Source organism: Atta colombica, unplaced genomic scaffold (assembly GCF_001594045.1).
Source record: "Atta colombica isolate Treedump-2 unplaced genomic scaffold, Acol1.0 scaffold103, whole genome shotgun sequence".
In the NCBI taxonomy this organism is placed as follows: Eukaryota; Metazoa; Arthropoda; class Insecta; order Hymenoptera; family Formicidae; genus Atta; species Atta colombica.
Window position 1 is genome coordinate 53,128 of NW_017259188.1, and position 25,108 is coordinate 78,235.

Here is a 25,108-nt window from a genome sequence, read left to right on the forward strand (position 1 = left end):
CATAAATATATACGTAGGTCGTTTGATAAGTTTGGTAAATTTCCATGAAATGGCGCTACAATCTATTTGATGACGCGACATCTCGAAAGATCCACTCTTCGAACCCCTTCAGGCCAAATTTCAGTCAGAAAGGACGCATAGTTTACGTTTGGTAGTCATTTGAAGTAAGATTGGCGCGCAAAAAAGTGCTCTTCCATCAAGACAACGCGCCGTCCCACAAGTCGACCGTTGCAATGACAAAACTACGAATTAGGTTATGAATTGATTCCTCATCCACCCTATTCGGATTTGGCTCCGTGTGACTTCTTTTTGTTCCCAAACTTAAAAACTTGGCTCGGTGGGAAGAAATTCTCGTCAAATGAGAAAGTTATTGTCACCGTCAATGAGTATTTTGCAGACTTTGAGACAATTTATTTCAAATGATTACCAAAAAAAACGTGAACTATGCATCCTTTCTGGCTGAAATTTGGCCTGAAGAGGTTCGAAGAGGATCTTTCGAGATGTCGCGTCATCAAATAGATTGTAGCGCCATTTCATGGAAATTTACCAAACTTATCAAACGACTCACATAATATATACATACATACTTTTAAAATATGTTTGTACGTATGTATACATTATCATTTGATTATACGAGATGACGCAGATAAAATCAAGAAATTTTGAAACATGTGATATCATGTGCAATGTCAGAATAAATATGAATAAATCTGAAACCTTTATCTCATTTAATAATGTCATATTAATGTTAATAAAATTAATATTCTTATCTTTATGGAACAATGTAACTTTGCGTCATTTCGTATATGCCATCATTATATAACAAATAGTAACGATAATCTTAAATCCTTTGGAGTTATGATTTCATTATAGCTGTGACTAAAATTCTATAATGATAAACTTCCTACTCTTATAATTAACGAATATTATCCTATCTATAAGTACGCTTAGATAAAATGTCAATATTTTTATAATAAATGTTAAAAAGAGCTAAAAAGCACAAATACTAGGCGTGCATTTCACTTGGAATTCATAACACTCGCGAATATTATTTCATCTTTCTTATTAAATGTTAAACAAGGATGAAATGATGTACAAGAGTGTTGCGAATGTTAAATGGAACGTATCCTAGATTTCCCGTTGTTAAAATATTGAAGTGTAGATGTGTACACACGGGTAACTTGGTAGTATATCGTCTACTTATATACATACTAATTGCAAGCAATGATTCAAAGTCCTGGAATCAATTATTTAAAATTAATAATCATCTAAATAATCGTCTCGTTTATGAAGAAATACATTTCATTATCATTTACCTTAATTCAAGACATCTCGTTGTTAGCTGTCATTTATCGAAGTCTCACTTGTAACCTTACTGTTGGTCGTAAACACTGTCTGTTGATTAACATCCGTTGTAATCGATTGACTTGGTTGTATGATGGGATTAGTCTGAACCAAATTGTAAGTGACTGGCACCATAGACAAACAATTAACAGAATTATTCATAGGCCCTACATTACATGCTAATGAGGGTCTTTTTCTTTCTAAACTGTTAGTAGTAATTTGTCTTCTCGCTGTTGAGTTACGTTCAAGGCTATTGGTAACTGTATTGTGTCTTCTTTCTAAGCTGTTGCCGGAATTGAAATCAGATTGACTTCCCTAAGCAGATATTTCTCATTTTAGTTTTATTTCGTCATTTGTTACTAATCTTATTGAAAAATTATAATAATTTTAATGAAAAATTTAATTACCGGCAAAGATCGATCTACAGATTGACCCATTCTGTGTAATAAATCACCACTTTGGCTTTGTCTGAAGGTCGTTCCTTGTCGTTCGGATGATTGACTTCTTCTCAGAAATTGTTCGCCTGATTGACTCGAACGAATGCGATTCTCGGGTGTGGATTCTCGTGTTCTGTCAACATTGCTCTGCCTTTGGCAAATCTGACTATCTACATATGGATAACGAATACGGATGGAATCGATTACGTCTAAAAGATTCTTTGCATCCATGGCTAAGATATGAGCTGCAGAAAGCATTCCTCTAAAAGAAGAATAGTAATGTTTATCGATGATTCTCAATGTTTTGTATCAATTTCTTGAGATAATCCCAAAATAATAATTACTTCCGATATTCAGCATCCAATGTAGTGGCACTGTAACTTTGTGCCAGTTTCATAGCAGACACAAGTTCTGCCATATCTTTACTTAATACCTTATGCGCCATTTCTACTTCACGATGCGCGGATATTGGCAAAATTTCTACCAAAACATCCACAGAGGATAATAATGCTCTTAATTCGATACCTACTCTACGTACTAATTCTAAATACTGATCAGCCTTACTCTGTTGAACACCTGCAATTCACATTTTCTGTTTTGTATATTACAATTCTTTCGACAATATTATTTAGCTACTGTATGTGTTAGTCATTATTTATTTTTTCGATTTGCATCCTTACCTTGCGATAATGACATAACTGCACGAACAACACTTGTTGTGCAGTCGTATACTTTATCGTTAGTTCTGTCTAAATCTGCTGTAGGTGTAGGTTCCATTTTCTATAAAAAATAATTAATGAATACGTTGCATTGATAAAATCATTATGTGTAATTTACCTTTACTACAATGACTTTATCGGAATTCTTGTCCGAACCAAGAGAGCCAGTATAGGCAGAATGCGGTTCGTGGCTCGGTGATTGAGTAACTGATCGTGGAATCGTGGGACTAGCACTTTCATCACCACTCGTAGCAATCGATAAGCGTTTCTATCAAGAGAAAAAATGAAAGAGAAGAAATGAAAATTAGAACATTTCAACAAGAAATTAACAATAAACTTTAAAAAAACATTTGCAAGAAGAAGTTAGACTGAGATCCTATTTTTGGTCAAAGTAAATCTTCATACTTAATAATATTTATATATAATTGTAAATATATCTTTCAGTTTTTATAAATTGCATGCTAATTCGGTTTTGATTTGAAACGGAATCTTTTTTTAACATACTTCTTCTCTTGCGAGCCACCGACTATCTTCTTCAGACTGTCGTTGTTGTTCCAATAATCGTTGCTCCAATAATTTTTGTTCGTCATCAATACCGCTATTGAAATTGTCAGTTAGGTTATCGAATAATTGTGAATGGACGTTCCTCTAAAACACATAGTAAAAATGATATTACGTTAAAAGTTGACATTTTTTAATCTGACATTTATAAGTTCTTTTCTAATATTACAAAAATGGGATAATTTCGACTATTTATGTTGCAATCCTTTCTTGATAATATAAAATAAACGTATGTACAGGAAAAATTAAAGAGACGCATATTTCTTGATATAAAATAAATTTAAAACAAAGGTGCATTCGCGTACTCGCTATGTACATGCAGTATTTAAATGATTATTGTAATAATCAGTGACATCCATTCTCATGCAAAAATTATTAACCTATTGAGCAGCAAGTCAAGATTTCTGCTAAAAAATAAGTTTCTCTGATCACATTGTGACAAAGTAGAAGAATCATTTGCGAGCCAGTGCGTACGTATCTTGCATACACCAAAGAAGCACGTAATATTAATGTACATTTGATGCGTGCGTGCGCGCGCGCGCGCGCGCGCGCGCGTGTGTGTGTGTGTGTGTGTGTGTGTGTGTGTGTGTGTGTGTGTGTGTGTGTGCGTGCGCGCGTGCGTGCGTGTGCGTGCGTGTATATATCTAAGGTGTAATGTGATACAAGTGTTGCGGACCAGATAGAAAAACTAAAACAAGATTGTGACGTGGTAAAAATACAGAAGACGTGTTTGTCACATTCCTAGGAGGCGGTCATAGTCAAACCTGATCTTGTTGTGCCTCCTCTGTCATCGAGCTGCTAGACGACACGGTGCTGTCGCTGACAGCAGAAGAAATCAAAGAGCCAGAGAGAGTGCCATCGGTCGAGCTTGTCAACTGTTCATCTTGCTTTTGTGGTGTCACGAAGGTGGTGATTTTGGCGACGCCCGTCACGACTTGCGATATATTTGCCGCTTTCGCTACGCCGCTAGCCATCTGAGATTGCGCTATTTGTTGCTGATGCGCACCGGTCAGACTTGTTATTACATTGCCGATGTTAGCATGCACTTGATAATCAACTGGACCGAGAAAACTTGATTGCTGTTGATCTACCATGTACGCGGATGGAATTGAATGGATGTTCTGCTGAGTCGCCAAGGATGGCGTAATAGAGTGTGATGGAACAGAGGAAGCTTGCATTATTCCAATGTTCGCTGAATGATTCGTGCCGGTTACTTGACAAGTCACTGGCTGACAACTAATTCCGGACTGAACTTGGTGGATATAATTTGGCATGTGCACCTTCTGCGCTTGGACTACCGATACGGACGTAGCATGGGCTGTGTAAATAGGACTGGCACCGCTTAACTGAGACTGCTGGTTTGTGTGCATCGCGTAAGACATCGCCTGGGAAACGACATTCTGCCGTGTGATATTCTGCATGTGAGGCATTTGCAGCAGATACATGGACTGTTGACCCGTTTGAGCGATATTCGAATAGATCTGTTGCGGATAATTCTGTGAATATATTGGCTGCGACTGTAGATTCTGCACTACTAGATTACTTCTTCCGGCTTGACCGTAATGTCCTACCGTACCGACGGGTTTCAATTCAGTCGCGGTCATGGTTGCAGCTACGGCCAACTGTGGTTGGGCGTTTTGTGCGCGGAACTTAAGTACCGGACCATACAAACATTCCGAATTTGATGTGGAACTACCTATATTCGCCAAGCTAATATTACGAGAGTAAACAACGCCACTACTACCACCACCGCCACTATTAATACTATCGCCAACACTCTGCACACCGCTAACATTCTGATTCGTAGATTGACCGCCACCAAATACTTGGTTCATGTTATTATTAGTTATGAAGTTACCATAATTAATTGACTGATTGAGAGCATGCGAACCACTCGCAACAAACTGCGCCTGGCTGCTACTATTCGGTATTATAATACTGCTGCCCACACTACTAGGATCGAAATTCCCGAAATCCTCATTGTAATTACCACCTAAACCAGCGCTTTGACTGAGATTACCAACGATAGCTGAGCTCTGGGTGAAACTAGTGACCGGTCCATATATCTCGCCACAGGTGTTGCCCGCGACCGCGGCTGACACGACCGACGCGGTCGCGGGTGGCGACGGAACAGTGCTGGACACGGAGAATTTCTGCACGGGGGAGTACAGGTCCCCCGTGATGCTACCAACCACCTTCGAGCTAACCGCATACAAGTTTTGCATCTCTTTAACCTTCTGCTGCTTTCGGTTGGCGGCGGGCGACTGCGTCTGCACTGCCGTGTCTGAAATGCTCAGGCTCGACATGAGGGGAGTATTATCCGAGGAATCAAGGGAGTCTAAGTTGATGTCAGACAGGGTGGAATCACCCGACTGAGTTGTGATGGATGGCGGTTCAGAAAGCACGGGGTCAAAGAAGGGTAAGTCGGACACAACGGCGGTTGTTAGAACTTGATCCTCATCCTGAAATTGGACCGCCAGGGTGTTGAAGGGAGATGCGGGTGTCGTGTACACGGAGGGACATACCCCTCTGGCTTGATTGTCCTTGAGAAGTTGCGTAAGAACCTCGGGACTTTGCGCTACGATGTACGTGGATGGTGCCGCTAATTGCGACTGCTCCGTCGTATTTTGCGGTTGTCGGGAGGGTTTCGGTGGCGGCACATCATCTGCACCTATAAAACGAATTATTTGATAGATATAGTCGATATCAGATGTACACATTTCATTAAAAAATAGAGCCATATAATTATTATAGATAACTTTCTATATACCCCAAGACATGGCTTGAACTCTTCTATTTTCTCGTCTCATCGTTTCTTGCTGCTGATGTTTCTCTTCTAGCAAAATCTCACTATAACGATTTAAAAGAGCATATAATATAACTTAAAAAAAATATTTACAGTTTGACAAACACTTTTTAAATACTCACTGTAAAGTTTCTCTAATTTCTTTAAACGTCGGTCTCTTACTAGGTTCATAGCTCCAACATTGAGACATTAAAGAATATAATCGTGGCGGGCAATGATTGGGAAGTGCGAGTCTCTCTCCGTTCTCCAATTTGCGTATTACTTCGTTATTTTTCACGCCTTGGAATGGTTTTACGCCTAGCATCAAAATTTCCCATATACATACACCTAGAATAACAATCAAGTTTCATTAACGTGTCTTCTAAGAGAGCAATTTTTATATTATAGAACATGATTAGCTTTGGAAAAAAAAAACAAACCGAACATCCAAACATCGGATGAAGTAGTAAATCTTCGGAAATTTATACTTTCCGGCGCCATCCATTTAATTGGTAGTTTACATTTGCTCGCGGTATAATAACTCTGATCTTCGACCCATCTACTAAGGCCAAAATCCGCCAATTTAACGCAACTATGCGATGAAACTAGCACGTTTCTTGCAGCGATATCTCTGCAATAAAATGATTAATTACAAGAATATAATAAACTGTGATATTCGAATAATAAATAGATTGTATTTGTTAGTAAATACCTGTGCACAAATTTCTTGCTTTCGAGATATGAAAGGGCAGTGCTCAATTGGAAAGTATACAATAGAAGTGTGGCAAGGTCCAGACGATGTTTATTAGACTGGAGATAAGCACGCATTTCTCCGAGTCTGGCTAATTCCATTATAAGCCAAATCGGTGCTTCTGAACAAACTCCGATCAATCTGATAATATGTGGATGCTCGAACTGCTGCATAATATCTAAAATTTGAATTTATTATTTCGAAAACACATGCTTATATACTTTATTTTATTATAATTGAATATATAATTTATTGTATTGAATTTCCATACAAGCTTCTTCGAGGAATTTCTCAGCAGTGGCAAGATCCGCATCAACCTTACAAGTCTTGACGGCAACAGCGACGGTTTGATCATCTCTTCCTTTATATGATCCCTTATGAACATTACCAAATTGTCCTTCCCCTATGATTTCACCTAATTCTACTTGGTTTCGAACTATCTCATAGTCTCGAGCTGCAAAGAAAATTAATAAAAAAAAAATTAATCATTTAAACATCTCTCACGTATTTCAAAATATAAAAAAAATACAGTTAATAAAAAATATTTAATTACATTTTTAGTCATTCTCGATTTTAGCTTACATTAAAATAATGAAGACGTATAATACTTACTAGCTGGCGTCGAATAATCTCCTTCTTCGTCAACAATCTCCGCATAATCTTCGGACAAGATTGTTCCAGTTTTACTCGAGTTTTTCTCCGTTGGACTGCTAGCACCATCCTGTCTATATTTTGGCGGCTGTGCATCTATAAATAAAATCATATTTTTATACGCGTGTAAATAAAATATTATCTCGTTTTTATAAAACAGAAATATATACAGAAACAATATAAAACAATCCCTTTCTGGTTCGTTTTACCTTTGCATGGACAAGGATAATTCTTCCATGATCCAGCTTGCAAATATAGAATAAAAAGAAACTTAATATATTTTATTAACGTTAATAGAACAAGTATATAATTTAAAATAAATTAAAAATGGTTTAGAGATACTATGCGTAAATCTTTTCTTAATAGTATTAAAAAAGTTAAAGATATTTACTAGATTTTTGCAACAATGACATTTTTATTTTTACCTTTTCTATTCCACAATGAAGTATTACTGCCTGTGACCAATCTACAATAGCCATCAATCAAATCCGCGAGGCTTTCCGCTTGATCTAGACTGGAACAAGTAATACTGAGAGTCTCCGCGGCGCCTGCGACTCTCAATTTAATGCATGCCTTCGCGTGTTCTTTGCAATCCGACACTAACGTTTGGATGGATTGTATTTGTGAAAATTCTGCCATCCTAGTTGGCTGTAATCGAAATTTTACTCCGAAAAATTCGTCATAGAATTATGCTACTTTTATTTTCAAAATTGTATAGAATATATATTACATAAAATATGTGTAACAAGTATACGTGTATAATATAAAACATATAACGTACCACTGTTCCGCCTCGATGAGCCATGTAAGATATACCCAAGTCCGGTCCAATGACTAGTTCTACAGGTATTGACCAGCTTGACTGTAAGTTGTAGAACAGAAGTTGTACGAGCGATGTTGGATGTGATTAATACATAAAGTGAATAAATTCTACAAATGGGCATGAATTCTTTACACTTTTATCGTTTAACAACTTTTTCATTTGTATCAGAGAATATACGCTATGTCTCGATATGTCATTACTTACCCCTAATGCGCATATAAATCTTTCTTGATCAAATCGATAGTGCGCCCGTAAAAGATCAAAAAATTTGAACATGCACTCCAATTCGGATAACGCTGCGACTTTTTTAAAGTGTTGCTGTATTAGTTTTCGGAGCGCTTTCGGTTTCATCCCATTCAGCACGGAGCGCGGCAAAAATTTGTGTAAACCGACCTGTGGACAGAATATAGATTACTATTCGTTTCGTATATTTTGTACAGTGAAAGGGATGAATTGATGTGAATATGCAAGTGGAATCCAATAGGCAAGATTTGTTGTTTCAAAAAATTACCTCACGCTCTAAGTATTCCAGATTGCTCTTCTTGTCCAAAGCAATTTGTGGCATATCCTTGAAAAAATAACGAATCTCTAGGCAACAGAGCTGAACCGCGACATCCTGATCCAGTGTGGAATGGTTAGCAAGCAGGTAATCGTTTCGTACCTAAGTATATAGATAAATGCAATTTGTCATTTATTTTTAAAACGTTAAACATTTTGCTAAATTGCTCATTGACGTATCATCGTACCTGATCGTAATAATAGTAAAACGTGACTTTATCCTTCTCATAGAGATCATTTAAATTCTGAGGAAGATAACGTACTCGGAGCTCGTACCTCCATTCGCAATGTGGATGCTTTCGTTCATACTTTTCTTGTACCTGAACGATAGATACATTGAGAAAATTGAAAGAAATAGAATGTATCAGAATATAACAGAATATGTGCCAGATACATGACTCATATAATCAATTTATACCTGATACATTGTTGTATCCTGATGCAACCAATAACTCTCTCCGGATCCGGGATGATGCAGTCTCATTGCATACAGATTTCGATAATGTCTAGTACCAACAGCTAATCGACTAGTTACCAAAGAGATGATACCTCTAACATCGATCGCATCACCGAATTTGACGACGTTGAAGCCACCTGAATTGCAATATTGAAAAACAATATTAATAAAGCTTTTTGTCTTTTTTCTTCTTAGGATATACATGTTTTGATTTTAATGATATTTATAATGAGTAGATTTATTCTTACTCATCTCGTTAAAAAAGGAAATTAATCAATAAAAACTGAAATTATAAGCGATTTGCTATCCCGGAGAATTATACATCCTGGAAAGAATTATACATCCTTTGAAGTACGCGTCTAGAATTAGTAAAGAAAAAGAAAAACGAGCTTATGTTAACTAAGGAGTCTTGAACAAGATTATGGTCAGAGACAATTACCGGTAATCGAGGAGAAATAAATAAGTTGCAAAAAAAAAAGTTATTTTTCATTATTTAATCTTAAGGACGGATTTTATCACGTATCTGAAGATAGTATTAGGTATTCCAGTTAGTTTTGAGGAATTTAAAAAAAAACACGTTTATTTTAGGAAGATGTTAAATTATATTTCATTCAAAATATATTTTCCATCGCTAGCTACAACTTTTTTCTACTTTTCTGGCAATAAATGGATTCTGCGATAAAAAAAATGTTCCTTCGAAGCTATCCGAATATATATATTCAGTGAGCTATTTTTTTATTTCATCATATGTTTTGAAGTACTAGGTCAGCAAGGCCATGCTGCATCGATCGAAATAAGTAATAATCCGAAAGAGCACAGTCTGGTGAATACGCGGCAAGTGATAAAATTACCCACTGAAATAATTGCACTAAAATATTTTTAACTGTTTTTTTCAACGTGTGATTGAGCATTATCGTGTAAAAATCACTTATTGAACGTTTCTGGTTCAAAACATTCAACAAACACACAATTCAAATCGATTAATTGTTGTTGATAACGCTCAGCAATGATTGTTTCATTTGGTTTCAGCAGCTTACACGATGCCTTTCATCACACTAAATGTATAACAAAACCTTACTTTAGTGGATGTTGCGTCTTGGCATCGATATTGACGGTTGGCCTAGATTTATTCATGATTTTTTACGCTTAAGATTAGCTCATAGCTCTATTTTTCATCGCCATTTACTATTTGATACAAAAAACTGCTTCTTTTTTGTGACGAGAAAGCAATGAAATGCAAATGGTTAAACGATTTTGAATAGTCAATTCGTGTGGAAAACCCATGCTTTCTTTTTGAAACTTTCCCATTGCGTGTAAACAGTAAGAAATGATCAATTTATCAACATTTAATGCTTCAGCTAATTCTTTAAGCATTTGAGTTGAATTTTTATCCAATAATGCCTGTAATTCGGCATTTTCGAGCATTTTTTGGTTGACCTAAACGTTCTTTGTTTTTCAAAATCACTATTTTTAAATCGTCGATACCAGTATTCACACGTTTTAACTGATGGAGCGGACTTAGAATAAGTTTCTGAGATGATCGGTGAGCTTCGGTAGCTGTTTTCTTCGAATCAAAGCAGATAATAGATAACGAAAACGTTTTTTATCACGTTTCATTTTCAATCGCACTAAAAAATGTACAATTATGTTTACAAATGCATAGAACTTATGTTAAATTATTTTTAGAAATATAGAAGATTTGAAATGACACTCAATTTCAAAATGTTTTTAGTAGCTACAGCTATTTGTAGTGCATCCTCAAAACAAACTGGAACACTTAATATTAAATGTATCGCCTTTAATGCGTCTGTGAAGTTAGCATCCAACAGTGAAATTTTATAGTTCTGGTTAAAGTTCCCCTTTCCTTTTGAACGAAGAGTTCTATAGATTTAGTTTAAGCTCCTGAGTAATCATTTCAGCCATATTGAATTGTGATGTCAAAAGCGAGAAATGACATGTTGACTTTTCTTGCATACCATTTGTAAATAAAGAGAATTTGAATGAAATGAAATGATGAAATCACTTTAAGACACTTGTAAAAATGAAGGAAAATTCTCCTTATTTTCCTTGATAGTCAATAAAGAATCGAAAATCGGCTTGTGAAGTGAAAATAGGTTACGCATGCGCATTGAGTAAAAACTAGTAAACGCACTTTATGTGCCTTTTATGACTTTTCCTTCATTTTTACAAGTATTTTAAAGCGATCTCATTATTTCATTTCATCCAAATCCTTTTTATTTACAAACGGCATGCAAGAAAAATCAACGTGACGCTTATGACTCATTTCTCGTTTATGACGTTACGATTCAATATGGCTGAGGTGAGTACTCAGAAGCCTTAACAAGAGTTATGCTTAATGAACATTAAAAAAAATAGGTTGCCAACTTTTTATTGAAAATCAAGATCGAATAGTTCTGAGCGGCTTCATTTTGTGAACGTTCAGAGTTTCTAATGTATAAAAAAATTTCAAAAAATAAAAAAAATAAAAATTTTTGAAAAATTAATTTTTCAATACAATAGTTCTGTTTAGAGTTTCTGCTTCCTTTTAACAAAACGAAGAGTTTTTTATAGTTTATAATCTTACAATTTATAACTTTATAGTTTATAAGTTCTCTATAGTTCTCTATAGTTTAATATTCTATTTTAATACTCTATTTTATGAATATCTAGAGTTCTTGATACATAAAAAACAATTTTGACACATAACAAAATTAATAAAAAAAATTCGAAATTCTTTTATACAATAGTTTTGACATGTTAATTGTTATTTTATCTATTTCAAAGAGTTTTCAGCGATTAAAACACAGACCTAAACATAAAAGAGATATATACTTAAAACAAAATATGAACATATAATACTTAAAACAAAATTTGAAAAATTGATTGCAAAAATAATCTCCTTATATATCTCCTTATAGTCATTTAATAGTTTTATGACCTCATACTTTTTAATAGAACTCGTCGAGAACTATCCAGAATTTTAATCAGAATTACTGAAACTCTCAAAAAAATAAATCATAAAGCGATTAAAAAAACGATTTGCAAGACACGTGACATTTGATAGGTGATCGAAAATTTTCTAAGTCTGACGTCGAAAATTTTAAAAATTTTAAAAAGTTCCAATAGTTCTGGTTAAAGTTCTGGACAGGGAATTATTGTACAAAAGAATTTTTTTTCAAAAATTTTTTATTTTTTTTTATTAATTTTGTTATGTGTCAAAATTGTTTTTTATGTATCAGGAACTCTAGATATTCACAAAATAGAGCTATAATTAAACTATAGAGAACTTATAAACTAAGTAAAGTTATAAACTGTAGAATTATAAACTATAGGAAATGCTTCATTTTGTTAAAAGGAAGCAGCCTCTAATTAGAGGAACTCTAATCAGAAATTATTATATCTAAAAATTAATTTTTCAAAAATTTTTAATTTTTTTCTTGAAATTTTTTTATGAAATTTTATCTCTACACATCTGGAATTTTAGCTCTAGATATTTACAAAATAAAGCTAAAGCGGCTCAGCACACTATTCGATTTCGATTTTCGATAAGAAGTTATTTTTAAAAAATTATTTAAAAATGATTATTAAGCGAAATTCTTGTTATAAATATTTAGAATTCTTCATCTCGTCAAAAAGAAATGGGAACTCCTCAGATCAGAACTATGGAATTTTAATGTTGGAATGTCATGCCAATAAAGTATTTCATTTTCTGACTCAAAACTTACTCGAGCGCTTAGATAAATGCTGATTTTTATATGAAGAAATAGAATTCTTAGATTACATCATTTCGCAAGAAGATGTATATCCAAATGATCATGAAATCAATGTCGAAAAATTCAAATCATATCGAATTTCTCCACCCTTAAGAATATACGCAATATGCAAAGCTTTCTCAGGTTAAGCTTATATTTTAGAAAATTTATCAAAAATTTAGTGACAATTGCTAGTCCATTGCATTGCTTAAAAAGAGAATGAAATTTGAGTTCGATCAGAAACATTTGAATTTATTAAAGAGAAAATTAATAGAGCTCCAATTCTGTCGATTTACAGTCCGGATAATCCGACGGGATTACATCGTGACACAAGTTCACAAGATTTTGATACGGTGCTTATGTAACGAAAAGCCAATAAATATCTCCATTCGATCTTTTATTCTCTAAAAGTCAGAAACTAGTGATTATTTACATAAAACGATTTTACATTTATTTGTAAGGTATACTTCAAGATTACGGATGACGCATTGGTGATGATCGGCCAGAAAAAAAGATAATGCATGTTGTTCTTAGTCGGGCGAATAGTATTTTGGTGGTCGAAGATAATACGAGTTCAATTTGTTCGTGTGTCAATCTCAGGATATTGCGATAAGGGGATTAGAATCTGAATAGAAAACATACGAAATGAGAAATGGCTTCATATATAAAAAAAAAAGGATGAACTTTTTATGTGCTGCAAGCCGTAGAGCAAAAAGTGCTATAAATATCATGATTTTGGACATTTTGTTGACAAAACTTTTGTGGAACTATTAGAAAAAGTACTGATCCATCGACGTAAAAAACAAAATTCGCGTACACATACAGAAGTGCATTAAACGCATTTCGTTTCCGAAGTCATCGAGTAAAGTCAAAGGTTTTTTTCATAATTCAAAACGGGAGTCATTTGCAGTGGTGCTCATCAACCATTTTGGTTTTGTCGATCAAATATTGCGAAGAAATATGTAGAATATCGTAGATGTATTTAACAAACGTGAAACTTTTTGTGGTCCTTAAGATATCTTAAAGATCTCTTAAAGATTATTTTTAAGTATTTCGTTGGCCGAAGATTTTGATCTCGGATAGTACTAGTCTCACTTCAAACAACTCAGATATATAGTATTATCGATATCGAAACACTACAAATCGATTAACTGATAGACAAAAAAGTCGAACTCAAAGGCCGCAAACAAGAATAAAGTGCCTTATTCAGAAATTATGCGTTTCGCGGATTATCTCCGTATCCAAATCCAAATTTTTAGAATGCCAACGTTTCGTGAACATTCTATTAGGAGTGTAATTTAATTTTGAGGGTTTTGCAAGAGATGACACTGTCAATGTTACCGAAGATATTTCAATCGCAGCTATTGTTTCTTAATGCTTTACTATAACTCAATGATATTTAATCATTTTCTAACAATAGACGCAGTAAATATCGTGTTTATGTTTATTTTAAAAAACGGCGGCTAAAAATCATTGAATTCTGATAGAAACTTATGATAATTATGTTGTTTCAATTAAGACATGTGAATATTGGTTCAGACGATTCAAAAGATGATTTCAATGTTATGTTAATGACAAAGATCGGTCGAGACAACTAAAAAAGCTGGAAAATGCAGATTTCCAAGCATTATTGGACGAAAATCTAGCACAATCCACTTCAGAACTTGCCAGAGAATTAAATATTGATCGTACAACAGTTACGAAATTATACATGCTACGGGAAAAATTCACAAAGAAGAAAAATGGGTTTCATATCAATTATCGGAAAATGCTATTGCGAACCGATTGAATATTTGCATTTCGTTGATCGCTAGACAAAAAAAGAAGAGTTTTTTGTTACCAAATTGTTACTGGGGATGAAAAATGAATTTATTTTGATAATCTCAAACGAAAAAGATTGATATGGATTGATCCAGGCCAACTAGCAACGTTCATTTCGAGGCACAATATTCATGGTTTAAAAGTATTGTTGTGTATTTGGTGAGATTAAAATGTTGTATACTATGAACTATCAAATCCGAAACTGTCATAGCTGACAACAGTCATTGCCGACAACAATTAAAACAAGCATGGACAAAAAACGATTTTTAATTGCGAATAAATGATGCAAAGTAATCATGATTCTTCACGTCAAAGCTCGACCTCATGTTGCATTATCAGTGAAGCTATTAGAACTGGAAATCTTACTGCATCTCGTGTATTCTTCAGACATTGCTCCATTTGATTTTCACTTATTCCGATTAATGCAACATGCTCTAGAGGATACATACTTTCAATATTTCGAAGAAAGATATGTAAAAATTTGTTAAAAATTGAATCAACTCCAAAGCAGAATCTTTTTATTATCGCAGAATCCATCGTCCTTTCGTCAAAAAGATGGGTAAAAGTTATTCAAAAGGAAAATATTTTGATTAAAGTATTCATTCATTATCTTATTTAAATAAATCAGTTTTTGAGAAAAACCTTCGAAACTAAATTACACTCCTAATGTGATATAATGTTGGCTGTTATAGTTTATCAAACAATACTTGATATCTTATTTCAAATTCTTGTTCTTGTTCTTGTGTTCTGATAATGCTGATTACGTAACGTGCTTTAATCTGACATCACGTTGGTGATTTTTATCCGTAAATTAATCATTCTCCCAGTCTTCCCAATGTGTACTTCGCAGGAATAAAGTATTTTATATACTATTGTGAAACTGAATCTTTGATTTTTAGAATTTTTCAAGATTTGTTCTATCTTTTTGGGTTTAAAGATGATTCAGATATTTGTTTATTGTACTTGTTTAATATTCTGCCGATTCGATTTTCCGTGGGTGAGATTATTTTAAACATTCAACATAATCTCTGGGGATCATCTAGAGATAATTATACTGTTATACTGGTAAATCTTTGATGGAATTTATATATAATTTCACATTTTTAATTTTAAATGATGGAGTGGTACAAGAATTTCAGTTAATACAATTACAATAGTGATTCAGATTTAATGATTATTTTGGCTAGTTTGAGTTTTTCTTGTCAATGGTCAGTTTTGAATGAACTTTTTAGCGGTGATCACTGTCTTGTCTTGGTAGAAATACTTGGGGTTTTTAATTCAGAGACGACTTTAAATAATTCGAGTAGACCTAAAATATTCTTTAAAAATTTTGATAAATCTAAATTTAACAATCTTATTTATGAAAGAATTCAACTCCTCGAAATTTTTCACTCACGAATATTTTATTTTATAAAGCACAGAATTGTTTTAGATTCTTTTTTTTTAAACTGGCTGTAAACTTGCATTGATAATTTTAACCATTTAATTAAATTCGATATATTATCCAATTCCGAATATTATCCAAATCCATTAGCCAAATGTCCCTAAAGTTCAACTTAATGTCCCTAAGGTTCAACTTAAGTCGTAGAACAGGAACAGTAAATGTAGCGAGGCAGTAAAAGAATGAAGGAAAATTGACGTTTTAAAATCTTCATCGTCCAAGAAATCTCTTATTGTTTATTGGCAAGCCTCTTATAAAGCCAGGAAAATTATCGCTCAAAGAAATATTTTTAAAAATTTGTCAATGATATTGATTAAAGTTTATCTTTCTGGAAAATGATTAATTTCTTTCAAAACTTAATTTTTCATCTCACTACCCATTAATGAAATAGTTGATCCTACTATGGACAACTTGGCTTCGTCTTTTAATAAATTTGATAATCTTTTAAATATTCTTCAACTGAAGAATTTTTACTACTTTTCAAATTGAAGAACTTATTAAATTGATAAACTCTCTAAAAATTAAAAGTGCTGCAGGTCCTGATCTAATTAATATGTTAATTTCTTTCCTGCTTTATCTCTTCAGCGATTGAAGTCCTATTCATTTCCTTTAATCAGATGGTGTTTTGTAGTAATTTTCCTGATGTATGGAAAGAATTTAATACGATTCTTATTCCTAAACCTAATAAGAAAAGATTACGACCTATTTCTTTAGCCTCTCGTGTAGGTACACAATTAGAAAAATTGATTATTAAAAGACTTGAACGATTCATTGAATTGGAATTGTTTATTTTCGATTTCCCAATTTGGCTTTCATAAGGGTTGTTCTTGCGACCATTACTTAGTACATATTAATATCGAAGTTTATAAGCTGTTATTGATATGACCAATTATGGAGCTTTGTTTTTGGACACTAAAAGTGCATACAATAAAATAATAAAACATCCTTTTTGACTATCTTAACCTTTTGAGAATGAGATATAAATCCTTTTTTCAATACTTCTTATCACCTAAAGTAATTAAATTCTATGTTTTTAATGTACTTTGTAGAGAACGAATAGTTCTAAAAAGAATTTTCAAGACTAAAAATAATTTCGATTATTTTTTGCACAGTATTGGAATTGATGGGATTTACAGGATTGGAATTGATGGCCTTTATTCTTAATTGTTTGTGTTGTTCACATCGCGGTCTTTAAAATAATTACTTTAATACTGATTTTATTTGTTCTAATGAGAAGCAAGTATGTTTCGTCAATTGGTTCTTCTATTTTCTCGCTTAATACAATGAATTCTTTAATGAGATGATGAAATAACTTACCGTTGGGAAGATGGACTTTTAAAGTCGCCTTATCCATGGGGGTAGGCGAGCCATGCGGCGGGGTGTTCCTGCCACCGCCGCTGTTCTGAACACCTCCTACACTGCCTGCACCTCCATCTCCTGCTCCAGTACTCATCCCCTCATGGCTATACGGAGAACAGAAAAAAATAAAAGGATCGATCGATTTTAATGAAAGCTCTTGCACGTAAATTATATATTATTTCATAACAACCAAACAACCGCTTATTACACAAGCTAAGTAAAGATCAATGTAATAAAAGTTTATTTTTGAAAACAACAAAAGCTAGATCTGAAATCATGTTTTTCAGTGTAACAACTAACAACTTTCATTTTTAGACGACCATAGTTATATTAAATAATTCAATCTGAATTACTATATGTACATTATACCTACATATAGTAATTCAGATTGAATTATTTAAGCACTAAAGATCTAGCTTTTTTTTATGGCCATTACACCTTTTTTAATAAAAGATCTTAAAATTATCTTATACTTTGTTATTCTTTTAAGTAAATATGATCGAGAGCAATATGATTAATTGAATATTAGCTTCTAATAATTTTTGACACAGGATATTCACTCAAAACTTAAACTAAAAAAGCAATTTATATAGAACGATGTAAACTCGAATTACAAAAGAAAATATAGTGTGAGATAAAAAAATTTTACTTATATGAACGACAAGAACACACAAGAACGACATAAACATAATTTAGTAAATCATTAATGACCTAATTCACTTTTTAATAATAGATCTTATATTTAACTATGAATGTCTTATTAACTATAGACTAAAAAATCCTTTTGAAGATTGAGGGTTCTATAATATAATATACTTCATTTTAAATGTAACAAAATTTCTCCAGCATGTCATAGTTATAATATGACATAAAATATGTAAAAATAGCTTCTTGCGACTTCAAACGTAAATTTCTCAAAATTGTAATGTGATAGAACAATTTGAAAGCCGGATTCCTATCCAACGTTAAAAAAAACCTTGTCTCATTCTTGTTTTATCGAATAATATAATAAATATCTATTCGCGTGGATTTTGCCGCTTACGCCGTGATTTCAACCATTATTAATCCGCGCGATTGGCATCTAGCAGGGAATCGTGACTGCTCAGTAACGGATGTAACGACATGCAATAATCCAATTTGTCTCAACACATCTCTGTGGTTCTAATGTGATTTTTCACTATTTCTTGCGACCTTCCCTGGTAATATTTCGAAGCATCGTTTGGTTTCGCAAGAGCGAACTCCTACTGTGATAGCACGATAGAGTTCACGATTGCATTCGTTGTAACCGTGGGATGTAACATTCATTCCGCAGATCGAAATGTGAGTGTATTTCAGGATGAAACAAATTGTCACGAGATTGCATAAGTCACATGAATTACTCTTATCACGATTTCTGTGGAAATAATGTGTCTCCTCTCTAACCGCATGTAGAGCAAATGCGATGCATTTCACTGTCTGCAGAGAAACAAAAAAAACAATTTAGTAAAATTAATGAAGTACAAATTTTTAATTGCGTAAAATAACGTAAAATGTACGGATTAATCAGTAATAAATACTGTTAATAAATCTCAATTTCACGGTCTTGTGATAGATAGTGCTGGTATATGTTAGATAAGGACAGATGTATGCGTTGAGTAAGACAGAACGATATATTAGTATATTGCTTTCCATTTACACACAAGTAAAACTGAAAGTGAGCTGAGTATTTTATACTCAGATTAATGACGTCTCTACTTGCTTATTTTGGTAAAAAATTACACACATGTCAACACAAGTTCATAATCTTACTTTGAAATGAGTTTACGAAACTTACATGATCTTGATCTTATGCAGATTATGGGTAAAAACTCAATTGAATCTCAGAATCTCTTTTGTCAGAATGCAAAATAAACACATATTCAACTGAGTTATGATGTCACAAGTGAGAATTATCTGAGAATCGATGTAAATGAAAAGCAATTATAATATAATGTAAGAAATGAATCAAAGATGTCACTATTATCAAATATGGAATTTAAAAAGTCTGTACTATCGACCTCGATCAAATTTGATAATCGATTTAGCATCTCCTTGATAATCGATGCTGAAAAATGCCATTGTCTAAAAAGATCTAGAATTCGATTTCTGAAAAAAATTTTTCAAAAAAAATTAAAAAAAATTTTTTTTAGAAATCCATAATTCTGTTAAGAGTTCTGTTAGCTTCCTGAAGAACGATTATTCTTAATATTAGGGGTACAACTTTACTTCCGCCGTTTTCCTATAGATGGCTTTAGCGGTAAGTGGTGGTCGAAATAAATAGATCATAGACGTCATACAATAAATTTGGGCATCTGTCAACATAACCCCATAGAAACATTAGTCGATTTGTGTTTGCATCATAAAGTTATTCTCGATTGAAAATGTCAGTTTACGAGCCAAATTCTCGTCATTTGCGGGAGGTTTTAATTTTTTGCTTCAATATGAAGAAATCTGCGGCTGAGGCTCATCGAATGCTCTCAAATACTTATGGTGAGGCCGCTATTAGTGAAAGAACGTGTCGTGAGTGGTTTCAACGCTTCAAGAACGGTGATTTTGACGTCCAAGGTCATGCTCTGTATTTGGTGGGACTAGCTCGGCGTAGTGTATTATGAACTGTTAAAACCGACTGAAACAATCACAGGCGATCGGTATCGAACGCAATTGATGCGTTTGAGCCGAGCATTGAAAGACAAACGGCCGCAATACAACGAGAGACACGATAAAGTGATTTTGCAGCATGACAATGCTCGACCCCATGTTGCGAAAGTGGTCAAGACATACTTGGAAACGTTGAAATGGGAAGTCCTACTCCACCCGCCATATTCTCCAGAAGTTGCTCCCTCTGACTATCACTTGTTTCGATCAATGGCACACGGCCTGGCTGACCAGCTTCCGGTCTTATGAAGAAGTAAAAAATTGGATCGGTAGATAGCCTCAAAAGATGACCAGTTTTTTCGACGCGGGATTCGAACGCTACCCGAAAGATGAGAGAAAGTAGTGGCCAGCGATGGACAATACTTTGAATCATAAATGTATAACCAGTTTTTTACAATAAAGCCTCGAATTTCGGAAAAAAAACGGCGGAAGCAAAGTTGTACACCTAATAACTGATGCGCTAGTATCAATATCTAAAAAATTCTAGAAGTTTGAAGTTTCAGATTCCGAATTTCTCTACTTCAAGATAGTAAAACTTTCTTGTTTGCAGTCTTATTTGATTATTAAGGGTAGTTAGAATTCTTTGAGAGGCTATCAGAACTTATGACAAAATTCTGGAAATCTAAAATCTTTTTTTCTATAAATTTTTGTTAAAAAAATCCGATGTTTCTTGAGAGTTTTAGTAGTTCCTCCTCCCAAATCTATCGATTTTCCTATATGGATCAAGTATTATGTAAAATGAATCATAAAGAAGTTATAATATCATTCAAAGTTTCAGAATTATGAAGTTGGTCCCCCCATACTTTAAATGGTGTTTTCACCGCTTTAATCATTTTTTAACAAAAATGTTTTTAAAATTGAAAGAGAACTCTAGAACTCTTCGGAAAGCAATCAAAATTCTACTTATTTTTTCCAAGTATTAAAAAAGTGAGGTCAGGTTCACAGATTTCGTGATGGAACTGTCGCCGTATTCTATATTCACCGTATTTGCTCTGTACTGTGTTCTGTGTTCATTAATAAAAGTTCTTTGTTCTTTGTTTCTGAAACGTGTATTCTTTTAGTTTCACGATTCGGAAGTGCGCATATGCGCTCGCGAGTGCAACTTCGCGAGTCAGTCGCACGGGCGTGATAATATATACAAGCCAATGTATAATAAAAAGTGTATTCCAATCTTATTATTAAAAATGTATATTTTATGTTCAAATTTATTAAAAATTTGGGTTGGCTACTTTAGGCTTCAGTTTCAAAATCGGTTACTTTGGAAATTTGAACATCATTCGGCTACTGACGAAAAATATCTGGCAACACTGGAGCAAAGCAAAGAGGCTAAGTCTGTTCGCCTTTATATTTCACATTTTGTATGTGAAATTCCATGTTCAATGGAATTCCAAAAATACATATTGTATGTAAAGTTAATATAATTTGTAATTTTCTATGTGGATAATATGATTATAACAAATAAAAAATAGAATAAAAAACGAAGAAGAATATTAAGAGCCTTAATATAATTGGTGATAATTGATGCGATTATCATATACACATATATTTCTATTACATAATATAAAAATTGAACGTTTCAGCTATTGTATATTCAAGTCATCCTCAGCAGTTTCCAATCCATAGTAATAATTAATAACAATCCAATGTTCATAACATCAAAGAAATCGAGTGCAGCAAGCAAGTCTCACAGATTACCATATTTGAAGTGTGTATAACTGTCAGTTGATTAACTAAGTGCGAGCTGAATAAGAAATAATATCATTAAAAAGAATAGTTACTAAAAGTTACTAAAAAGAAAGAATAACAAAAACTTATGGAGACTTACTGCACATCATAACTGCACAATAATATAAATTAAATAAATTAAAATTGCCAAAAACAAATAAAATCAAATTAAATTTCTTGTAAGAACATAATGTTTGCAGTGTTAAAAACAGAGTCAGCTTATGTAAAAGAATATTAGAAATAAATATTATAAGAAAGGAAGCAACATTGCCAGAAGTCGTCGAATTGAAAAATAATATAGATAGCTTAAGCATAGTTACATCAATCAAAAGAATTAAAATTTATTAAGTGTATTCGTATAAGCATAGTGCAAGAACTCCGTGTCTGACTTCAAATTTAAGTTATTGTCTTGCATTTTGATATTAAACATTTCAGACACTATCTTTTACCAATATATCTCTCATTATCTAAAATTTTTGTGTCCATTTAATCAAAATGTTCAAATTGTAATCATGTTCAAATTGTAATCAATGTTCAAAAATAACAGACAAGCTCTTTTATTAATTACCGCTCTTTTTATTAATGTCATTTTTATGTTCATTAATTCTAGTCTTTAATTTACGGTTCGTCTGTTCCACAAAGAAGGATTGCAATTTTTACAATTAATCTTGTAAACCACATTCTTCTTCGACTCGTGAGGAAGAACTTTTTGTGCTTTAATAATTCAAGTTTATTCAAACTGAAAAAAAAAAAAACAATTTGACATTGAGATTTTTTAATGAGATTTTGCTCTTAAATTTGTCATAAATACAAGGCAAAAATGGGATGTAAATCACGAAGTTGTTTTATTGTCAATGTTAGGTTTATCTGTTTGTTTAAGCGTCCTACGTTTTAAAAGAGATCTTAATCGTAATTGATCGTGTCAAAAATAAAATTAATAGGGTAGTCATCCAAAAATGTCTTAATAATAAAATTAAAATTATCTCTACGGTATTTTGGATGAGATTGTAAAAAAGTTCTGTCCATCATGTTTATAAGAACACCTCTTTTTTTATGAAAGAGGATAAAGAGACAGAAAAATTGAGAACTTTCCCGAAAAAGTTAATTTATGATAAAGATTAAATTCTAATTTTCTGTTCGCATTAATTATCATCATGTCCAAAAAATTCAACCGATCACCAAAGAAAACTGCAACCTTGAAAAAAGTTAAATACCTCTAAAAATTCTTCAATTAAGTGATTAGAAATCGCAATCGCGATATCGTCTACATATCTAAAATAAAAAGGTAATTCAATTCAAATTTCTCCAAAACTTTGTTGTTTTTCTAAATCTTCCATAACCAAATCTGCAATGATGGGAGACAATGGAGAACTCATGGGTGTTCCAAATTTCTGAATGTAAATTCATCAAAAGTAAAAAAATAGACTCTAACACTAATCGTAAAGCTTTAAGAAATTCCTCTTTTGGTATACAACAACCACGTGTAATAAAATGCCTATCTGAAACACTTTTTATAATCAAATCTATAATAAAAAGAAATGTTGGTAAACAATGATATTGCATCAAGAGAAATCAACGAATAATTATTATTTAAACAGAAATCATTAAGTTTTTCAACCAATTTGAAACTGTTATCAATGTGACTATATGATTTAAGAACATTATCTTTGATAATGTACAAAAATGAGGCCAATGAATATAGAGGATTATCAATAGACGAAATAATAATTCTAAAAAGGCTCCTCTCTTTGTGAATCTTAGGAAGGCCATAGGTTCTGGACTTCTGGAAAGATTCCATCACTGCAATATAATTTTTTGTACATTTTCGAATCTATATAATCACAATTCTTCCATTTCGTCAATAAAATTCTGATTCAGTACGCTTCCTAGTTGGATTCCTATTAATTACTGTGTACGTGCTACTATCTTCTAACATATTAAACATTTTTTGTTTATATTCATCTTGGTCAATTGCTACAGTAACATTACTTTTGTCAGTGCTTTCATAAATAAAATTTTTGGATTCTTTTTGATGATATTCTTAGTCATTTTGAGTAAAGAAATTAGTCTTTTATTGATAAAATAGTTAGCCAGTTTCGTGAAAGTTATTTTCTGTATAACAGAGATTGCGCGATTTCTCAAGTCTAACATGCAAGTATTGCTTAGACTTTTTACATTATTTTCAATGGACTTGATAAATTCAAAACAATTTTTCTTCAAGTTAAATGAAGGTAAACAAAAATTGCGAAGCTATAAAAGGCATTGTATTTCAATCGGAATAATAATTTTTGACAAATTAATAAACCATTTATTCCTAATAGAAAACAGTGCTGATTGTTCATTTGAAATAGAAAAAGAAGATGGTTTAATGTTTATTTTAGAATTATTATTGTTATTAAACGAACCTAGAAAATAAACTATTAGAAAACGAAAAAGAATTGTTATCAAAACAAGTCCAAAAATACTGAAATTATAAAAACGTATATAAATTGTAGATCTAAACCAATTCTTCGGTTTATATACGTTTTTATAATTTGACTTCAGTAACTTGATTGAATTTGTAACACATATTGTGATTGTAGATGAGATGATCCGATTCATACATTTTTTATACTATTACCGAAATTAATTTCTAAGTTTTTAATATGTTCATATAAATTATTGTTAAGAGTTTTTATTTTATTTATAAATATGGTTGATAAAGACTTAGTATGGTCGAAACGTTTCATGAAATGATAATAAAAGAATAATAAAGGTTTACTGTTTACATTTTTTAAAGTTCGTTTATTGAAATGATAGAAATGGCAGAAGTTCCTTATTTTATTGTATTTTATTGAAATTTATAGCGGATTGTCTAATATATTTTTTATTGTAATTACTTATTGTGTCTATTACGCATATGTAGATGATAAAAATTTAAATCCAGATAATAAATCCTATAGAAATGTTAATAAGTACAGAATAATCTTCTTTTGTATACAAAATTTTAGAAATTCAATACGAACAATATTTTTAATAATGACTTTGCGATGTTTAATCCACGATTATGCTAAGATCGAAAAAATTCAATATAATTATGTAAATATTTATTTTAGTGAACGTGCGATTATAGCTCACATCGTGTTAGATTACCACTTCAGAAGTCATAGATTCGAATTCCATCGATACCGTATATTTTCAAAAATTGTAAAATATGCGATGCATAATGTTGTAATTAATAAATGTATTATATTTGAAACAATAAATTAATT

At 32.6% G+C, this 25,108-nt stretch overlaps 1 protein-coding gene across 1 annotated transcript in view; it reads right to left on the minus strand.

Annotated features, from left to right (window-relative positions):
- Positions 1–1,101: 1,101 nt before the first annotated feature.
- Positions 1,102–25,108, minus strand: part of LOC108688156 (focal adhesion kinase 1) — a 43,604-nt gene continuing 19,597 nt past the window's right edge. The window contains exons 2-23 of the mRNA XM_018194303.1: positions 17,418–17,563; positions 9,048–9,223; positions 8,818–8,949; positions 8,583–8,732; positions 8,276–8,464; positions 8,030–8,110; positions 7,674–7,896; positions 7,458–7,493; positions 7,210–7,344; positions 6,869–7,051; positions 6,559–6,775; positions 6,287–6,477; positions 5,990–6,194; positions 5,832–5,911; positions 3,826–5,732; positions 3,005–3,148; positions 2,619–2,768; positions 2,462–2,561; positions 2,126–2,357; positions 1,752–2,043; positions 1,317–1,659; positions 1,102–1,237 (exon numbers count right to left, since the gene is read on the minus strand). Of these exons, the coding sequence (XP_018049792.1) occupies positions 1,339–1,659; positions 1,752–2,043; positions 2,126–2,357; positions 2,462–2,561; positions 2,619–2,768; positions 3,005–3,148; positions 3,826–5,732; positions 5,832–5,911; positions 5,990–6,194; positions 6,287–6,477; positions 6,559–6,775; positions 6,869–7,051; positions 7,210–7,344; positions 7,458–7,493; positions 7,674–7,896; positions 8,030–8,110; positions 8,276–8,464; positions 8,583–8,732; positions 8,818–8,949; positions 9,048–9,223; positions 17,418–17,563 (5,290 nt within the window). The 3' untranslated portion in view covers positions 1,102–1,237; positions 1,317–1,338. The remainder of the gene's footprint in view (positions 1,238–1,316; positions 1,660–1,751; positions 2,044–2,125; positions 2,358–2,461; positions 2,562–2,618; positions 2,769–3,004; positions 3,149–3,825; positions 5,733–5,831; positions 5,912–5,989; positions 6,195–6,286; positions 6,478–6,558; positions 6,776–6,868; positions 7,052–7,209; positions 7,345–7,457; positions 7,494–7,673; positions 7,897–8,029; positions 8,111–8,275; positions 8,465–8,582; positions 8,733–8,817; positions 8,950–9,047; positions 9,224–17,417; positions 17,564–25,108) is intronic.